This window comes from Brachionichthys hirsutus, chromosome 20 (genome assembly GCF_040956055.1).
Source record: "Brachionichthys hirsutus isolate HB-005 chromosome 20, CSIRO-AGI_Bhir_v1, whole genome shotgun sequence".
Classification (NCBI taxonomy): Eukaryota; Metazoa; Chordata; class Actinopteri; order Lophiiformes; family Brachionichthyidae; genus Brachionichthys; species Brachionichthys hirsutus.
Genome location: NC_090916.1, coordinates 10371792 through 10390761, shown reverse-complemented (window position 1 = coordinate 10390761; position 18970 = coordinate 10371792). Strand labels below are relative to the sequence as shown.

Here is an 18970-nt window from a genome sequence, read left to right as displayed (position 1 = left end):
ACCGTCCTCCTGTGGACAGGTGGACATGAAACCACCTAAACAGGACGGCAGGACCACCAACCAGGTGGTGTCCGTCTGCAGGACGGTTCTGTTGGGACATGGACGTTGTTCTCTGACTTGTTGTTTTCTGCTCTCCAGAGGAACCCACTAACGTGAACGCCATCATCATCATCGTCATCACTGCAGCGGTTCTTCTCGTCCTCACGGCTGCCGTTGGATTCAAGCTGTACAGACAGAGGACAGGTGAGCGACCCAGACAGAACCAGTCTCTGTCTCCTGGCTTTGATTGGACACTTTGACCTGATGAAGCAAACAGGAGGTGGTTTCAGCTTCAGAGTCCAGAACCACGATGACGGACCAGGGAAGACAGTCGTGCTGTGTTGACCCTTGAGTAACTCCTGGACAGTTTAGTCCATTTCAGAAATTCTAAGCTCCCTCCAGGACAACCACCGTCCTCTTTGGTGAGGCGGAGTCACAAAATCTCAACGTCCATAATTTGACTGTGTAATCCGTGTTTAACCTGTCCACGACCCTTGAGACAAAAATGTCCATTTGTTCTACATAGTGTCCAAGAAAAGGTCACAGAGGGGTGATTTTTGGAAGGGGGGTAATTTGGGCTTAAATTTGAAAACCCATATTTGCCACCGCCGTTTGTCTGTCCGGCTGTTAGCAAGATAACTCAAAAAGTTCTGGACGGATCTGGATGAAGTTTCCAGGATTTGTCGGGAATGTTTCCAGGAACAGATGATTACATTTTGGTGATGATCCAGAAGAGATCCTGGATTCTGGATCACTTGGAACTATTTGTTAATATTGCAGTCAATGGAGATTCAAAATATTTTCCTCAATATCTCAGTTGATTATTTATCAATGTTTATGGAATTTGACACAGTCACGCAGGGTGGGGGGGGGGGGTGTCTATCTCTCCAACTGGATCAGGTCCAGAATGAGGTCATGAAAAATATTACATTTTACAGGTGGACATTTTGTCCACTTGAAGGGTCATGAATGGGACTTTTTTTGTAACACAAGCGTTAAACTGTCCCCGGTTCCTCTCGGAGGACGTCCCGTTCTTTGTCTCCTCTGTTTAGCAGCAGCTACTTTTGTTTGATGGAGTGTTGCTGGTGATCCACTCGCATCCGTTCACCTGCAACCGTGAGCGGTGGAATGATGCGTCTTTGTTATCCAGGTAATCCTCGTCCACCTTCTGAGGACAGCGCTGAGCTCACGAAGAGACTGCAGCCGGAGGTGGACATGCAGCCGGAGGTGGACATCCAGCCGGAGGGCGTTGGGACAAGGACAGAATGAACGCAGTGAGTGTCTTCGTGTGGGACACTATGTGTAGAAGAACCTTCTGACACGGGGAGATTATTCTCTGTCAGACTTGTGAGACAAGATAGTCTTTGTCCTTTGGTGTCTTTCCCACAACAAAACGTGAAGCGGTTTCACCTGAAGGGATCTGAGGTTGTTGGACAAAGACATTGAGTCCACCTGGACATTTAAGGTGGACTGATCGAGTTCGGGTGTGGCTTCGTGGCGTTTCTGCTCAGTTCTGTTGGTTCTGTCCCCGCAGGGTTCTGGGACAAGGAGCGGTGTCCCCACATCGTCCTGTTTGAACTGGAGTCCACCGGGTCTTCACCAGAACCCGATCCGATCAATGACATCAGCGACGAGGATCCAGTGATCGATACTTATTGATTAGAGTCTAAACGGTGTCATTTAAATATTTCGGGGATTGTTCTCGTCTCTCTTCTCTGGAGACGTCAAACAGGATCTTTAAGACTGTCTTCATCCGACGTCCTTAGAACGTCCTCCATCATTACACTTTAACTCTTCGGCTGCTGGGTTGTTTGTGCTTTCCCTTTGTCCTATTGGTCCTCCTGGGGTCATGTGATCTGAGACGAGAGACATCTGACGGCCTCTAGAGTCGTCTCTGCTGTCCGTCCCCAGAAATCCTTCCTTTGCTTCCAGTCCTCCTGGAACCTGCGGTGGGACTCGGACACTAACGAGTCCGGAGGTGTTGGAGTAAACGGGCGTGTCTTTGTTCCTCCTGGACTCCGCCCCTCCCCCAGTGCTTCCTGTCTGTTCACGGATCACAATCACTTCCTGTGTTGTTAACGAGACGAAGGCTGAAGTCGTCCTGCTGGTTCCTTTCTTTAGACAGAAATTCTGCTTTACAATAAAATCCCACATTTCCCACCTGTTTCTTGTTTGATTGCTCCGTCTCCAATCCCATGAATATTCCCGGTCCGGGTGTTTTGTTATTGGACTTCTGTGCTCGTCACAGATTGTCCATAACAAACACCATGTTCAAGCATAAGGGTGTCCATATTTGCACTTGGCACCAGGACACGCTCGGCCGCAGTTCGATGATCGACTTTGTCGTCGTATCGCCGGACTTGCGGCCGCATGTCTTGGACACTCGGGTGAAGAGAGGGGCGGAGCTGTCAACCGATCACCACCTGGTGGTGAGTCAAATGGGGGAGGACGCCGGACAGACCTGGCAGGCCCAAACGTAATGTGAGGGTCTGGTGGGAACGTCTGGCAGAGTCTCCTGTCAGAAGGAGTTTTAACTGATGGGTGGAGATTTCCTCCATCCGCAGCGTGAAAGCGGAGAACCACGATCGATACACATTTCATCACAGCAACTGCAGCGATAGATTGATCAATGGCTGATGCACAGATACAAGCAGGATCTTTTTATTTTCAAACCTTGTTTGGGTTCAGGAGGCCTCCGTCGTGCACACAGGACAAACACGTTTCCTAACACAAGTGCTGATCTTTCACCAAACCAGAAGGACGTCCCCGTGCCGTGCTGCGGGGACACTGAAGTCTAATACATTGTGTGTCTCTCGCAGAGACGGGGTGGTTGTGTTGGTTTCCTCTCCGGTCTGCGGCTGTCAGAAGGCGAGCCGGCGGTGGGGGGGGGGGGGGGCGTCTCCCTCACATGTTGGTGCTCATTCTGGTCTGGCTGTTGGCTGGTGTCAGTTCACCCTGGCCGCCTTCTCTGGGTGGCGACTGAGAAACAGACACGACAAAGGTCTTTGAGTATTTCATGTTAAAATGTCAGACTTTTAGTCCAACATTTAATCCAACATAGCTCCCCACCCCCCTCATAAGATCCACAAACGAGACCCTGTGTTGAAGACAGACGGGGGTGGGGGAGCTGATGGCACCACAGAGCACCGGCTCAACAGTGACTCATTCCTCAGACGTTAACTTCGGACTGTCGTAAGCTCCGTTCTTGCCTCGGCTACTGCACTTTGGGCTCGTCCCTTCACCTGGAGACCGTCAGCAGAAACATTTTCTCTACCTTGACGTGGATCTGGTTGCGCAGCACTGCAGCCCGGAGGATCATGGCTTTGGCGCGTCTCTGGAACTCTTTGCCCATATGGAGCGACTTCTCAAACGTGGTGCTCCTCTGATCCACGTCCCTCGCATAAAGAATCTGTCAGCACATCAGAGAGTCGCTTTAGAACTGTCAGTTCAGAGATCGATTATTTGTTCCACTTTGCCTATCCACAGTGTTCTGAGTGATTTGACAAGGCTGCCCCAGAAGAGGGAGGAGCCAGCAGCAACTTAAAAAGCTTTCCTTTAAACACATGCATGGAAAAGTATGCTAGTGCTGCCATTTCATCTGAAGTCATGAGGTGTGTGTGTGTGTGCGCGCGTCACCTTGCTGTGGGAGTCGATCCGTGCATTAATGAGCCCCTCCAGAATGAGTTGGGTAAGCTCATCCTCTAGAGCTGCCACCGTGGTGTTGAAAGCTTGAGCCATCTTAGTCATGTCTGCCGACACGTAGGGGCTGAAATACGACACACAACAGACACACATTGTCTTTTAAATGTCCGCTCTCTTAATAACAAATCATTTTTATGTCATGATTTTATCACGTTAAACAATCTGGACTTTTTTATTATTACGGAAACTTGGCTACCTGAGGGAGACTACAGCGCCCTTATTGAAGCTACCCCGCCAGACTACACCCATCTTAATCAACCACGGCTGTCAGGTAAGGGTGGGGGGGTAGCTGCCATCTTTAGAAATGTTTTTAAATGCATACCAGTTTCATACAACAGCTACACATCTTTTGAATATCTTGGTTTTATGGTGAATTCATGTGATTCCACTATAATTATAATAATTTATAGACCACCAAAAACAAACAGTGTTTTTATTCAAGAGTTTGCTGAGCTGGTATCATATTTTATAACAAAGCATGACCGGATTCTTATTTTAGGAGATTTTAACATACATGTTTTTTGTCCCACTCACCCCCTTGTCAATGATTTTATTGAAACGATTGACTCTCTTGGTCTCTCTCAGGCAGTCCAAGTTCCAACACACAACAAAGGTCATACCTTGGATTTAGTCCTGCACAGTGGCGTCACTCCTGAAAACGTTGAGACTAAGGATATCTGTGTGTCCGATCATAAGGCCATTTTATTTAGTGCGATTTTATCCCCTCAGTCTTTTAATCACAGCGCACCCGTATGCCGTCGGGTTTTTAACTCTTTGTCAAGTACCAAGTTTGTTGAGCGTTTTACTGCTGCTTCGTTAACTGCTTTTACTCCACCTTTTAACATAGAGGAGCTGGTCTCTCTTTTTAACACTACTTGTGAGGATATTTTGGACTCTGTCGCCCCATACAAGACCAATAAGAAAAACAGAGCACCACAACCCTGGCTAAATGAGGCCCTAAATGAACTAAAGAGAGACTACAGGAGGAAAGAACATAAATGGAAAAAATCTGGTCTACATGTGTTTTATGAAATATGGAAAGAAGCTTTAAAAACATACCAGACATCAGTTAAAGAAGCAAGAGCATCGTTTTATTCTAACCTGATCTCAACACATAGCAACAATCCCAGAGCTCTTTTTAAAGTTTTAAATTCAGTCACACGCCCCCCCTCCTGTCATTTTATTAACCCATCCTCAGAGCTGTGTGAGGATTTTTTAACGTTTTTTGTGAACAAAGTCAAGGTCATTCGGGAACAAATCCCCCCCCCCCCCCAACGCGTGTTTTAGATACTTTCAGTAACATCGACACTTATTTTAGTAACTTTGAACCGGTTTCACTGTCTTTTTAACTGAAATCATTGCAGGCATGAAAGCTGCAACCTGCAGCATTGATTCGATTCCCACTAAGTTTTAAAAAGAGGTTATCAACACTGTTGGACCCAGCATTCTAACAATTACTAATTGCTCCCTGGAGGAAGGTGTTTTCCCTTCAGTTTTTAAACATGCTGTGGTCCAACCTCTTCTTAAGAAACCGAACCTTGACAATACTGTTTTAAGCAATTTTAGGCCTATATCAAAACTTTCTTTCTTATCAAAAATTTTAGAAAAAGTGGTTTTAACGCAGCTTTTAGATTTTATGTGTCATAATAATATATTTGAAGAGTTTCAGTCTGGTTTTAGAGCACGGCACGGTACTGAAACGGCACTTCTCAAAGTATCAAACGATCTTCTTTTAGCTGTTGACGGGGGAAAGTGCTGTCTTAATTCTTTTAGATTTAAGCGCAGCTTTTGATACAGTGGACCATGTGATTTTAATTGATCGTTTAAAAACATGGGTTGGGATCACGGACGAGGCACTAAGCTGGTTCGAATCATATCTTTTTAAAAGAACTTTTGCAGTCAACATAGATAATTATGTTTCTTCTAAAGCACCCATCAGCTGTGGTGTACCGCAAGGTTCGATTTTAGGCCCAATTTTACTTTCAATTTACATGCTTCCGCTGGGCCAGATCATCCGGCGGCATAACGTCTCCTTTCATTGTTATGCAGACGACACACAGATATACCTTCCCCTGAGACCTGGTGACCCAGCAAGCCTAGCTGCTGTTTTTAATTGTCTAGACGATGTTAACTGTTGGATGGCACATAACCTTCTTCAATTAAATAACTCCAAATCAGAAATCATTCTATTTAACCCCCCTGATCCCTTCTGTCCTTCAGTACTTGGTCCACTATCACATAACCTCAAACCCACTGCAAAAAACCTGGGAGTTATATTTGATCACAATCTGGACTTCACCTCACACATTAATTCTACAGTTCGATCATGCTTCTTTCACCTCCGATTAATTACAAAAGTAAAGCACATGCTACAACAGTCAGACCTGGAGAAAGTAATCCACACACTCATCTTCTCAAGACTCGATACTGCAATTCTCTCCTGTCTGGCACAAACAACAAATCACTGTCCCGCCTCCAACTAGTGCCGAACGCAGCAGCTCGGCTTCTTACTGGTTTTAACAGACGCCGTCACGTCACCCCAGTCCTTGCTTCGCTGCACTGGCTGCCAGTCCAATTTAGAATTGATTTTAAGATTTTACTGATCGCTTTTAAAGCTCTTATGGGTCTGGGCCCAACTTATATTTATGATTTATTGACTTTATATGAGCCCCCCCGCAGCCTGAGATCCTGGGGTCGAGGATTTCTGGTACTTCCGAAGTCGAGGTTAAAATCAAAAGGTGACCGAGCATTCGCCATCAGGGCCCCTCGGCTTTGGAACGACCTGCCTGAAAATATAAGGCTTGCAGATTCAGTTACTTCTTTTAAAACACTTCTAAAAACGTATTTATATAGACTGGCTTTTAATTGATGGAGTCCACTGTTTTAATTACTTTTCATTTACTTTAATTAATTTTTTTTAAATGTATTTATTTTTATATTTTGAACATTGTTTAATTATTTTATGATTATTGCTGGGTACCGAGTCTCATCGCTTGTGCCCTGACGCCACTGTTGCTTTTATACACCCATTTTACATTGATTAATGTTTGTTTAATATGTATTTTTTGTTTATATGATTCATGTTGATTTGTTATTATCTGTTAAAGCACTTTGGGAATTTTATTTCTAAAAAAGTGCGATATAAATAAAGCTTATTATTATTATTATTATTATTATTATTATCAGCAACACTACTACTACTACTGTACGTTCATCTTGTCCCGTCAGGGGTCGCCATAGAAAATCATCATCCTCCCTCACTACGTCCATGTCTCTCCTCCTGGGTCGTCCTCTAGTCCTGTCCTTTGCATCGTCCTCCCCAACACCAGCCACTCTCATGTCCTCCCTCACTACATCCATGTCTCTTCTCCTGGGTCGTCCTCTAGTCCTGTTCCCTGGCAGTTCCATCCTCAGCATCCTTCTACCGATATAGTCCCTGTCTCTCCTCTGGACATGTCCAAACCATCAAAGTCTGGTCTCTCTGACCTTGTCTCCAAAACGTCTAACCTTCACCGTCCCTCTTATTGTCTCATTCCTAATCCTGTCCAACCTGGTCACTCCCAAGGAGAACCTCAGCATCTTCATCTCCTCCCCTTCTAGCTCCGCCTCCTGTCTTTTCCTTTATTTATTAAAAAATGTTGGGAAAATTATTTCTCCTCTCCTCTCTCGTTTCCATTTGTTTGCAACGCTCAAAACGTAAGTGTTTATTTTGTAGCTCTTTAGGAGGCTCAGGTTCTACATAAGAGTAGAAGAACAAAGCCGAGACGAGTGCTTTATGTTAAATCCAGAACAAACGAGAACCATCTGCGGAGGTTCTTCTGCGGCGTGGATCAGAGGTCCGTTCTGTTGGTTGGAGGGATCTAAAGCAGGGGTGTCGAACCTGTCCGGTGGAGGGCCGAGACGCTGCAGGTTTTCCTTCCAGCCGGTTACTAAAGCAGGTGATTTTAATTATCAACGCCTGCTCCAATGAGAGAGAATAAACTCATTAGTGAGATCAGCTGGAGAGAAAACCTGGAGTGTCTCGGACAGGTTCGACTCCCCTGATCTAAAGGCAGGAAGAAGAAACTAAAGAACTCTCCCACCACTAGAGGGCGCCGCTGCCAGACAGATGGCATGAGCAGCAGACTAGTGTTGTGCGATTCCTGAACGAATCGTTCAAAACCCGTGATTCACTTTACTGAATCATGAGTCATGATTCTTCTTCCCCACTGAGTCGTTCACTGACTCGTCCCTGCTACCGCTAGTTAGCTGCACAGCTAACTGAGGACACCAATCAGTATATTACTGCTGTCCTAACATACCTTGTAGAAACATGTCGAGTTAATCACTGTAATTGTGAGAAAAGCATCGATTCATGTTTTTTTAATGAACTACCAATTCCCCTGGTGAACCGTCCCACTCGCTACAAGCTAGCATCAGCTCAGCTGCGCTCACAACAAGAGAGTGGTTCAGTGAGTTGCTCACCCCCCCTCCCCCCAGCACAACGAGTCACTGAACCGCTCCCCCCCCCCTCCCCGCAGCACAACGAGTCACTGAACCGGAAACACTCACGTACGAAATGAATCGCGGAGCCAAAACGCGCATCCGAGTCAGTGAGTCGCTCACCCCTCCCTCCCTGCAGCGCATACAACGAGTCACTGAGCCGGACTCACTAACCCGCTTTCAGCGGCAGCAGCCACTCGACTCGAGCCTGGGGGGGCCCTTCCTCACCGGAGCCGAGGGGCTGCTGCCCCGCCCGTTCTGTTTGTCTCATAAGGACCAATAAGTAAAGTAAAGTAAAGTAAAATCGATATTCAGACAGTTAGTCCACTGAGTATTCTGAAGATAAACTTTAGTGTCCGGACTTAACAGAAACTATTTAATGCTGCCTTTTTATTACAGTATATAATCAAAATTAAAAAATATATTTTTGGAATATTTTGGCGGAAACATAATAAATAAAAATAAAGATGTAAAACTTTTTTATTTAATGCTTTTGCACAAGTGTATTGTATACTATATGTATTTTTAGTCTAATGCTGCACTGTTTGAACACATTTTTTGCTTTTGTATTTATATTTAATTTATGCAGAGAACAAAAAAGAAATATGTTTTTTCCCTTTCAGAACTCCTGATCTTTCCCTCTTTTCCCTCAATGACATTTATTATTTCCCTGTTTCAATCAGCCGTTTTAGCAGCATAAATTGGTAGCAGGTGAAACTTGTATTCACAGTATATTTCTATGTACCTTCTGGGTAACTGACTCAGTGACTCAAATGACTCAAATGAATCGATTCACTTTAGTGAGTGATTCATTCAAACCCGATTCAGTAAAAAGAATCATAGTTCCCATCACTAGTTCAGAAGCACAACCTTTATTAGAGGCGGAGCGGGAAACATTCTGTTTCATCTCGCTGAGCTCCACCTCTTCTGAAGTCCAAGGAGCGACCAGCGGCTCCAGCGCGCTCCGGAGTCCGAATCTTCCTGCAGACCTGAAAGGCAGCGCTGTTGCTGCGCAACGGAACTAATGTGAAGGTCCGAGCCGGCAACTCGGACTCATTTGGGGGTTGCTCAATAAACAAAACCAGGATTTAAAGCGTGTTTTCTGACTGGATAATTGATAAATACATCGCAGGGGGGGTAAAAATAGACATCCCTCCAGGTACAGCCAGAACGAAGACAAATGAGGACGATAACCAAACGCCAAAGCCCAGAAGAGCGAACATGACGAGGGTTTCACTGCTAATGTGGGAAGAGCTGACGAGAGTCCGGAGCACAGCTTCGAACCGAAGGCGCTTCATGACGGTCTTTTGTCGGGTTTTTCGTATAAAAACGTACCGGGGCTCGAACCTGCAGTACTTGTGTGTTTTAATTACATTTTTACATTTGCGTTTTTAATCCGCGTGTATCGAGGACGTCCCGTCGACAAAAAGAAAAATACTTCTTTCGAAAGCCGTAACCGGAAGCTGCGTCTAACTTCACATCAATGTATTTGTAGTTACCTGCTATGTCCACAAGAGGGCGGCGCGGTTACAGAACACCCTTGACACATGTATATATTCATTTCCGGTGTCCCACAAAATAAAAGCGTCGAGATAAATGGTAGTATGCAGTACAGGAATTTAATTTCACGAGTAAAGTGCCAGAAAATACTAATGACGAGTTTTAATTGTTCAGAATAATATTCTGCAATTACGGGTTTTAAAAAGAACTCATTAACAACCCGGAATCATTTGTGTTCACTTCCGTGTTCTCCTGTTCCAGGGGGAAGCAGCTGATGGCGTCTCATCAAGACACCTGTGGATCCTAGCCGTGGCTCCTCCCCTTACCTGCGTCCAATCAGGCTGGCATCGACGATGTCAACGCTCGAGTTCCGTCTTTCTGCGACCTCGTAAAGACCCGGACTCTGTTTTTTTATTTCATCTTCCAGTTGTCATTAAAAAAAATAAAAATTGAACCTTTATTTAAACAGGTATCTACCATCTGCCATACTCTGGGCAAAGACAAGTCCACACTTCCCGTCTTCTACTGTTTCACAGGCGGTGACACAACCTCAGCATTCTGCGGGACGGGGAACAAGTCAGCATGGGCGGCTTGCATTCCTACCCCGAGGTCACCCAGGCCTTCAACGACACGGCAGCCAATCCGCACACTCCCGTGAACATAGTATTTAATGCCACCTTTAAATTAGAAAATCTATTTTTGGAATATTGGCGGAAACATAGTTAATAAAAATAAAGATATACAACTTTTTATTTATTGCTTTTGCACAAGTGTATTGTATATATGTATTTTTCTTCTAATGCTGCACTGTTTGAACACATTTTTTGCTTTTGTATTTATATTTAATTTATGCAGAGAACAAAAAAGAAATATGTTTTTTCCCTTTGAGAACTCCTGATCTTTCCCTCTTTTCCCTCAATGACATTTATTATTTCCCTGTTTCAATCAGCCGTTTTAGCAGCATCAATCGGTAGCAGGTGAAACTTGTATTCACAGTATATTTCTATGTACCTTCTGGGTAACTGACTCAGTGACTCAAATGACTCAAATGAATCGATTCACTTTAGTGAGTGACTCATTTAAACTTGATTCAGTAAAAAAAAAAAATCAAATTTACCATCACTAGTTGTAATCAAAGCTAACGGCGGTTCAATGAAATATTAGTGTGACGTGTTTTGGGTGAAGCACCCAGAAAAACCGTGACACTTAATTTAGCGTTAACTTCAAACAGCTGATTTTAGGACTCAGTTGTATGTTGAAAGCCAAAGTCACCAAAGGTGGACAAACTTGATAGCACAAGTTTCCCTTGAGAAGGTGGGTCTACGCAGGGGTGCACTGCTCACACTTTTTCAGCATGCGAGCTACTTTTAAAATGACACTTTAGTGAAAAGTCACTAAAAAAATGCTAAACATAGAAGTATTTTCAAATATATCGATGATTCTTTATGTACAATGTATGCTGATGTACCCTGCGTAACCGCATGAGCAATATTGAACAACACAAGTGAATTAACTGAACATGTTTTTGTAATTACATCAGGTTTGGAAGGACTTCTTGATATTAATGATGACGTGACTCTCGCAGAACGATGCCTCGGTGGCGGCTTTCACTTTTGAAGTATGTTGTGTGAAAAATGGCTGCTGTCCGGACAACTGGGATCTTAATTCATGAAACTTTCTGTTTCTCAGCTCGCTTTTCGGGGGAAAGTCGGTGTTGTGTTGTTACCCTCGCTGAAGGGGAGGCGAGGGTATTGCAATTGGGTGCGTTTGTTTGTCTGTTTGTTTGTTTGTTTGTTTGTTTCTCTGTGCTGTAAACTGCCACTTTAAGAGGGGGGGGGACACGAATGGCATGATGGGAAAAAGAGTCCAGAAGGAGTCTTGTAGTACGTTCCGGGGCAGCAAGCTAAAGCAGGTTTGGCCCCTCTGATCCGGAAGCCCTGTTTACTGTCTCACAAGATCCAATAGTCTTTTGGAGGCGGGGTCTGCAGTCTCTGATTGTCTTTCTAGTTGTTATTGCGATGGTAGACTGGCAGTGTAAATGCAGCGCAGCTGCCTGACGTTTATTTTGAAATGTGCGCTCTTATTTTGTAGTGCAAGGGGAAGTTGCAGCTGTACTAGCGTTAGCGGCAGAGAGGAACGCTCAGGTGCTTTAGTTTAAGTTTCATTACTCCGAGTATCTAATACTAGTACCGCAGGAAGAAAACTGCCTCTTGGTCGCGTTGAAGCAGCCGAAGTGTTCTCTGGTGATCAATAAATAAAACATCTGGAGTCTGGAGAGCGATCGATGGGCGGCACAGGCAGAAAGGCGTTTAAACGACATCGTGAAACAAACTCCGCCTCCCATTCCGCGTTAAAGTGATGTGTTTCTGTCTTCATACTCGGTCCAGCGATGGTGATAATCTTTCTGTAGTTTTAAAGATAAAAGCGAGGGCTTGAGATCAGAGATAACTCGTGACTAGCTTTAGTTTCGCTGCACTTAGCGCCTTTTCGCGCATGTGTGGTGACCTAAAGGTCAGAAAAATTTAGTTGTCATCTGACTGGCTGCCGTGCATGTCAATCAAATTGTATATTCATCCAATATTTCACAGATGTCCCGCCAAACTTTGAACACGAAGTTCGAAACGAAACTGCAGATCGTGTCCGGGCCCTTTTCTCCTTCTCCGTTTATAATTCCAGATCTCTGTGTGGGTCTTTCAGGCCCGTCTCCATCAGGACCGTACAGCATAATGAGCGATGTCAAGTCCATGTGAGAGTGCGCACACCTCTCTTCTTATATAAGCTCTGTGCCCTTTGAAGTCTTTGATGTCCAACAGACATAGCGGTGGCGTGGTGGTTAGCGCTGTCGTCTCACAGCGCTGGAGGTGGAGAATCCAGAGTCCGGAATGTTTGGGATATAAAAAATGTCTTTAGACGTGAATGGCACTCAAAGAGTTAATGATTTCACTTCCATTGTCTTCCGCTTTGTTGGTCACCCTTATCGGTAATTGGTCGGCGCTCAGCTTTTATTTTGAAGTACCGGAAGTCCAATGTCTTTTCCTCGCCAACTTGACGCCGCATTTCTTCTGTTTTCGTAAATGCCGACGCCATCAGGAGGACGAAAGATTTTCGTCGCGTTCGCAGCAATAGCAGTTTTTAGCGTCCCTAAATACCACACGCTAACTTCAGGACGACGTTATAACGTTATATCCGTTAATTAATTGTACTTTGAAACTTGGACAGGGAAGTTTATTATCCACGGAGAAGAGGCTTAGCTAGCTGTTAGCCAGAGCAGCTAAATCGAAGCGGAGCTCCGGTCCGTTGATGTTTCTGATCGTTCAGCGCGATGCTGCTCGGATCTCCGGCTCGCGTTACATCCCTGATCCCCCGCAGTGATGGGCTGAACCCTGCGGGGCAGCAGCCGGTGCTGAGGAGGGGGGGGAAGAAGCTCCGGTCGGCGGCGCTGCACCAGCAGAAACACCCGAGAAACAGCCCCCCCGGCCGCCTGTTCGACCACCACCACCACAACACCGTCGCAGCCCAGGCGGGCACCGAACTCCACCCGGGAACGCAGCATCTCAAGCAGGGAGCAAAGATGGAGGTGCAGTACACAGCTTATTATTGGGTATCAGTGTGTTTACACTGTAAAGGTATTAATATCTGCAGTACACAGCTTATTATTGGGTATCAGTGTGTTTACACTGTAAAGGTATTAATATCTGCAGTACACAGCTTATTATTGGGTATCAGTGTGTTTACACTGTAAAGGTATTAATATCTGCAGTACACAGCTTATTATTGGGTATCAGTGTGTTTACACTGTAAATGTATTAATATCTGCAGTACACAGCTTATTATTGGGTATCAGTGTGTTTACACTGTAAAGGTATTAATATCTGCAGTACACAGCTTATTATTGGGTATCAGTGTGTTTACACTGTAAAGGTATTAATATCTGCAGTACACAGCTTATTATTGGGTATCAGTGTGTTTACACTGTAAAGGTATTAATATCTGCAGTACACAGCTTATTATTGGGTATCAGTGTGTTTACACTGTAAAGGTATTAATATCTGCAGTACACAGCTTATTATTGGGTATCAGTGTGTTTACACTGTAAAGGTATTAATATCTGCAGTACACAGCTTATTATTGGGTATCAGTGTGTTTACACTGTAAAGGTATTAATATCTGCAGTACACAGCTTATTATTGGGTATCAGTGTGTTTACACTGTAAAGGTATTAATATCTGCAGTACACAGCTTATTATTGGGTATCAGTGTGTTTACACTGTAAAGGTATTAATATCTGCAGTACACAGCTTATTATTGGGTATCAGTGTGTTTACACTGTAAAGGTATTAATATCTGCAGTACACAGCTTATTATTGGGTATCAGTGTGTTTACACTGTAAAGGTATTAATATCTGCAGTACACAGCTTATTATTGGGTATCAGTGTGTTTACACTGTAAAGGTATTAATATCTGCAGTACACAGCTTATTATTGGGTATCAGTGTCTTTACACTGTAAAAGTATTAATATCTGCAGTACACAGCTTATTATTGGGTATCAGTGTGTTTACACTGTAAAGGTATTAATATCTGCAGTACACAGCTTATTATTGGGTATCAGTGTGTTCACACTGTAAAGGTATTAATATCTGCAGTACACAGCTTATTATTGGGTATCAGTGTGTTTACACTGTAAAGGTATTAATATCTGCAGTACACAGCTTATTATTGGGTATCAGTGTGTTTACACTGTAAAGGTATTAATATCTGCAGTACACAGCGTATTATTGGGTATCAGTGTGTTCACACTGTAAAGGTATTAATATCTGCAGTACACAGCGTATTATTGGGTATCAGTGTGTTCACACTGTAAAGGTATTAATATCTGCAGTACACAGCTTATTATTGGGTATCAGTGTGTTTACACTGTAAAGGTATTAATATCTGCAGTACACAGCTTATTATTGGGTATCAGTGTGTTCACACTGTAAAGGTATTAATATCTGCAGTACACAGCTTATTATTGGGTATCAGTGTGTTTACACTGTAAAGGTATTAATATCTGCAGTACACAGCTTATTATTGGGTATCAGTGTGTTCACACTGTAAAGGTATTAATATCTGCAGTACACAGCTTATTATTGGGTATCAGTGTGTTTACACTGTAAAGGTATTAATATCTGCAGTACACAGCGTATTATTGGGTATCAGTGTGTTTACACTATAAAGGTATTAATATCTGCAGTACACAGCTTATTATTGGGTATCAGTGTGTTTACACTGTAAATGTATTAATATCTGCAGTACACAGCTTATTATTGGGTATCAGTGTGTTTACACTGTAAAGGTATTAATATCTGCAGTACACAGCTTATTATTGGGTATCAGTGTGTTTACACTGTAAAGGTATTAATATCTGCAGTACACAGCTTATTATTGGGTATCAGTGTGTTTACACTATAAAGGTATTAATATCTGCAGTACACAGCTTATTATTGGGTATCAGTGTGTTTACACTGTAAAGGTATTAATATCTGCAGTACACAGCTTATTATTGGGTATCAGTGTGTTTACACTGTAAAGGTATTAATATCTGCAGTACACAGCTTATTATTGGGTATCAGTGTGTTTACACTGTAAAGGTATTAATATCTGCAGTACACAGCTTATTATTGGGTATCAGTGTGTTTACACTATAAAGGTATTAATATCTGCAGTACACAGCTTATTATTGGGTATCAGTGTGTTTACACTGTAAAGGTATTAATATCTGCAGTACACAGCTTATTATTGGGTATCAGTGTGTTGGGTATCAGTGTATTACAGTACAAGTACAGTCAGAGTAGCATGTATTATAGTACAAGTACAGTCACACAGTAGCATGTATTACAGTACAAGTACAGTCACACAGTAGCATGTATTACAGTACAAGTACAGTCACACAGTAGCATGTATTACAGTACAAGTACAGTCACACAGTAGCATGTATTACAGTACAAGTACAGTCACACATCCTGTCTAAGAGGAGCATTTCAAAAAGGTCTTACCTTACATTGAAAGTCCTTCGTACATAAATCATCGACATTTAACAATACAAATAAAACTAAAAATAAAACGAATATTAAATTACTCCACTGATGCAAAATAACAATAAATTACAAAGACACATAATATGTACAACGTAGGTGGACAAAATAAAAAGGGGGGGGGGGGGTTCTGCCCCCCTGGAAGGTGAATTTCTTTTGAGAACTTGACCTGTAATTTCTGACGGAATGAACGTCGGATCGTTGTCCTGGATCGTCCGACCAAATCGATCATCAATAAATGCACTGAAAGTAATTCAGCATGTTTCTGTTCCTTAGCTGCTGAAATCTAAGCAGCCAGGGGGCCAATCGGCTCGCGGCTTGCTCAGACGCAACGGCCTCTCCCAGAGCCGCAGGGCCAAGCCGGTCCCGCCGGGCACAAAGAAGCAGAAGGGCCCCCCGAGCAATGGCCCCCCGAGCAATGGCCCCCCGAGCAATGGCCCCCCGGCGCACCAGCCACCACTCCGACGCCATTCCTCCAATGTGAAGACTCCGCCCACTGACGCTGTGTCCGAGTACCTCAGGGAAGCTGACAAAGTGTATGCTGGCGCTAAGTTCAGTGAGCCGCCCCCCCCCAGCGTCTTGCCTCACCCCCCCAGCCACTGGGTCGGCGAGGACGAGCCTCAGAGGTCCTGTTACTTAAAGCTGCAGGAGAAGTTCTGACCCGTCTGGACCTCCAGGGGGAGCTCTTGTGGTTTGCCAACGATATGAAAATTACTCTCAATTTTCCTCGAGTTTGACCTTCCACCCCAATGAAGGGCGTTATTTTATTATCTGTGTACTTTCCCGTACTCCAGCGTGCTGCTTGCCTTCGGGGACGTTTGGAGATGTTCTGCCTTCTGTCGTTTAGGAGCACGGACTCGGCTCAGGCGGTGACTCATGCTCGGTGTAAATGATGACGTCGGCTCTTCTCCCTCCAGTTTGTCCACGTTTGAGAAGGCGGCTTAGTGTTGATTGACTTTTAAGGGTTTGTGTACATAATATATTGTGAACGTATATTTGTCCTCGTTGAGATTCTGGTTTTGTTACGGAGGTTTTTTATTCCACTGCGAACTGAAGCACTTTGTTAGTCCTGATCCTGGTTGGGCTCCCGGTCCCCGGTTGGATCGGGGACCGTCCCACGGAACCGTCCCACGGGACCGTCCCACGGAACCGTCCCACGGAACCGTCCCACGGAACCGTCTGCGTTTCCTGTTTCGACTCCATTGCACTGATACGGAGCGCGTTCACGTGAAGCCGGTTCCTCTGAGCGTCTGCCCACCCAAACACAGCGCCACCTGCAGTTGGCTGCCTGAATCACGGCCAGCCGCAGTTGGGCTGTGCACGGCAGTAAGATGAAGAAGACACTCTTCTTCTGCTTTCTTTGTGAGCCGTGATTTTAAACGTCGGTTTTGTTTTGAACCATTTGGTCTCGTTTCATGGACCGATGGGAAACGAGCGGCTTCCTGTGAAAGTCGGAGCTCACCGTCGCTACCAGGGCACATTACGGAGCGTCGCTTGGTTATCTGGCAGCAGAGGGCAGCAGAGGGCAGCTGCAGGCGGGGGTCAGACCGAAGCAGCGTGCTAAAGGTTGGGGGGGGGGGGGGGCTTGTCTTCACGCGGCTTCGTTTCATCCTGTTTCTGTTTCTCCGGGATGCTTTACAGCATGTTCATGTTTCATGCGCAGAGAGCCTTGTGGTTACGGCCCCCGTGTTTCATGCACAGAGAGCCTTGTGGTTACGGCCCCCGTGTTTCATGCACAGAGAGCCTTGTGGTTACGGCCCCCGTGTTTCATGCACAGAGAGCCTTGTGGTTACGGCCCCCGTGTTTCATGCTATCGGGACGCAGGCAGCTGTCGGATCTTCCGTCTCGACTTCTGTGATGTCACACAAATGGAAAATTGTACCACTGTAGCAAGAACTGAACGTTTGATTGCAGTGTTTTCAGAAATATTTCATTCCCCTTGTGATAAAAGTGTTTGGGAAGACATCCCCATGTGGGGATGTGTCCCGTTGTCTTCCAAGCTGTGGCAATGGGACGTCTTTCCGATGTCCATTTGGAACGCAGCGGTTATTTTGTGAAACCTTTCCTTTCTAAATTAAAGATGATATTAAAGTATTGGCTACATGCTGTTTCTGTGTTCATCGCATGGTGCGTCGGTTCATGTTTTTACGTTGTAAGACGTCACAGAGGTCAAAGTTGAGTTTTCCCATCGAGGCATGGATCGAGCAGCGCTGGTGGAATCCTGCGGGATAACTGACCACAGAACGAAGGTTATAAGAAGGTGATTAAATAACGGTTAGAACGTACACACAAAAATAGACTCAAGAAGCCAAGGACAAAAATTCAAAATCACTGCAAGAAGGAATCTTTGTACCGGGAGAGAGTGAGTTCTCTTCCCGCAGGATCCGTGTGTTGTGTATCAGCCGAAGTCAGGCAGCGATTTCTTTATAACCATGTTATTACACACGGTGAAAAAGTTATTAAAAACAACACAACCATGCTCTGATGGGAGAGTGTCCGTGAGGACGAAGGGACAGGTCCACAAGACAGTGGTGAGGACAGCCATGATGGACGGCTTAGAGACAGTGGTGAGGACAGACATGATGGACGGCTTAGAGACAGTGGTGAGGACAGCCATGATGGACGGCTTAGAGACAGTGGTGAGGACAGCCATGACGGACGGCTCAGAGACAGTGGTGAGGACAGCCATGACGGACGGCTCAGAGACAGTGGTGAGGACAGACATGATGGATGGCTTAGAGACAGTGGTGAGGACAGACATGATGGACGGCTTAGAGACAGTGTCTCTGAGGAAAAGACAGGAGGCGGAGCTAGAAGTGGAGGAGATGAAGATGCTGAGGTTCTCCTTGGGAGTGTCCAGGTTGGACAGGATTAGAAATGAGACAATAAGAGGGACGGTGAAGGTTAGACGTTTTGGAGACAAGGTCAGAGAGACCAGACTTTGATGGTTTGGACATGTCCAGAGGAGAGACAGGGACTATATCGGTAGAAGGATGCTGAGGATGGAGCTGCCAGGGAACAGGGCTAGAGGACGACCCAGGAGAAGAGACATGGACGTAGTGAGGGAGGACATGAGAGTGGCTGGTGTTGGGGAGGACGATGCAAAGGACAGGACTAGAGGACGACCCAGGAGAAGAGACATGGACGTAGTGAGGGAGGACATGAGAGTGG

General features: G+C 44.9%; 2 protein-coding genes and 1 long non-coding RNA gene across 3 annotated transcripts in view; 2 read left to right on the top strand and 1 right to left on the bottom strand.

The window, feature by feature from the left end:
* LOC137909287 (major histocompatibility complex class I-related gene protein-like) overlaps window positions 1-2199 on the top strand; it is a gene marked incomplete at its 5' end in the record, with an annotated part of 5991 nt that extends 3792 nt beyond the window's left edge. Inside the window, 3 exons of the mRNA XM_068753732.1 lie at window positions 139-243; window positions 1190-1313; window positions 1574-2199. Coding sequence (XP_068609833.1) covers window positions 139-243; window positions 1190-1308 — 224 coding nt within the window. The remainder of the gene's footprint in view (window positions 1-138; window positions 244-1189; window positions 1314-1573) is intronic.
* Window positions 2200-2921: 722 nt separating this feature from the next.
* On the bottom strand, window positions 2922-3773 carry LOC137909712 (uncharacterized). Its single transcript, XR_011106007.1, has 3 exons — window positions 3676-3773; window positions 3314-3448; window positions 2922-3018 (listed from the first exon to the last, which is right to left on the bottom strand). It is a non-coding gene; the product is annotated as an uncharacterized lncRNA (long non-coding RNA).
* A 9272-nt stretch (window positions 3774-13045) lies between these two features.
* Window positions 13046-17382, top strand: LOC137909685 (proline-rich nuclear receptor coactivator 1-like). The gene is made up of 2 exons (XM_068754147.1): window positions 13046-13300; window positions 16076-17382. The coding sequence occupies exons 1-2, from the start codon at window positions 13046-13048 to the stop codon at window positions 16457-16459; spliced, it is 639 nt and encodes a 212-aa protein (XP_068610248.1). The 3' UTR covers window positions 16460-17382.
* Window positions 17383-18970: the final 1588 nt, after the last annotated feature.

Bases quoted from the DNA above. Each gene is read 5' to 3' on its own strand.
- LOC137909685 (XM_068754147.1), top strand. From the start codon at position 13,046: ATGCTGCTCGGATCTCCGGCTCGCGTTACATCCCTGATCCCCCGCAGT. The intron at 13,301-16,075 runs GTGCAGTACACA...TCTGTTCCTTAG, and splicing joins AGCAGGGAGCAAAGATGGAG to CTGCTGAAATCTAAGCAGCC.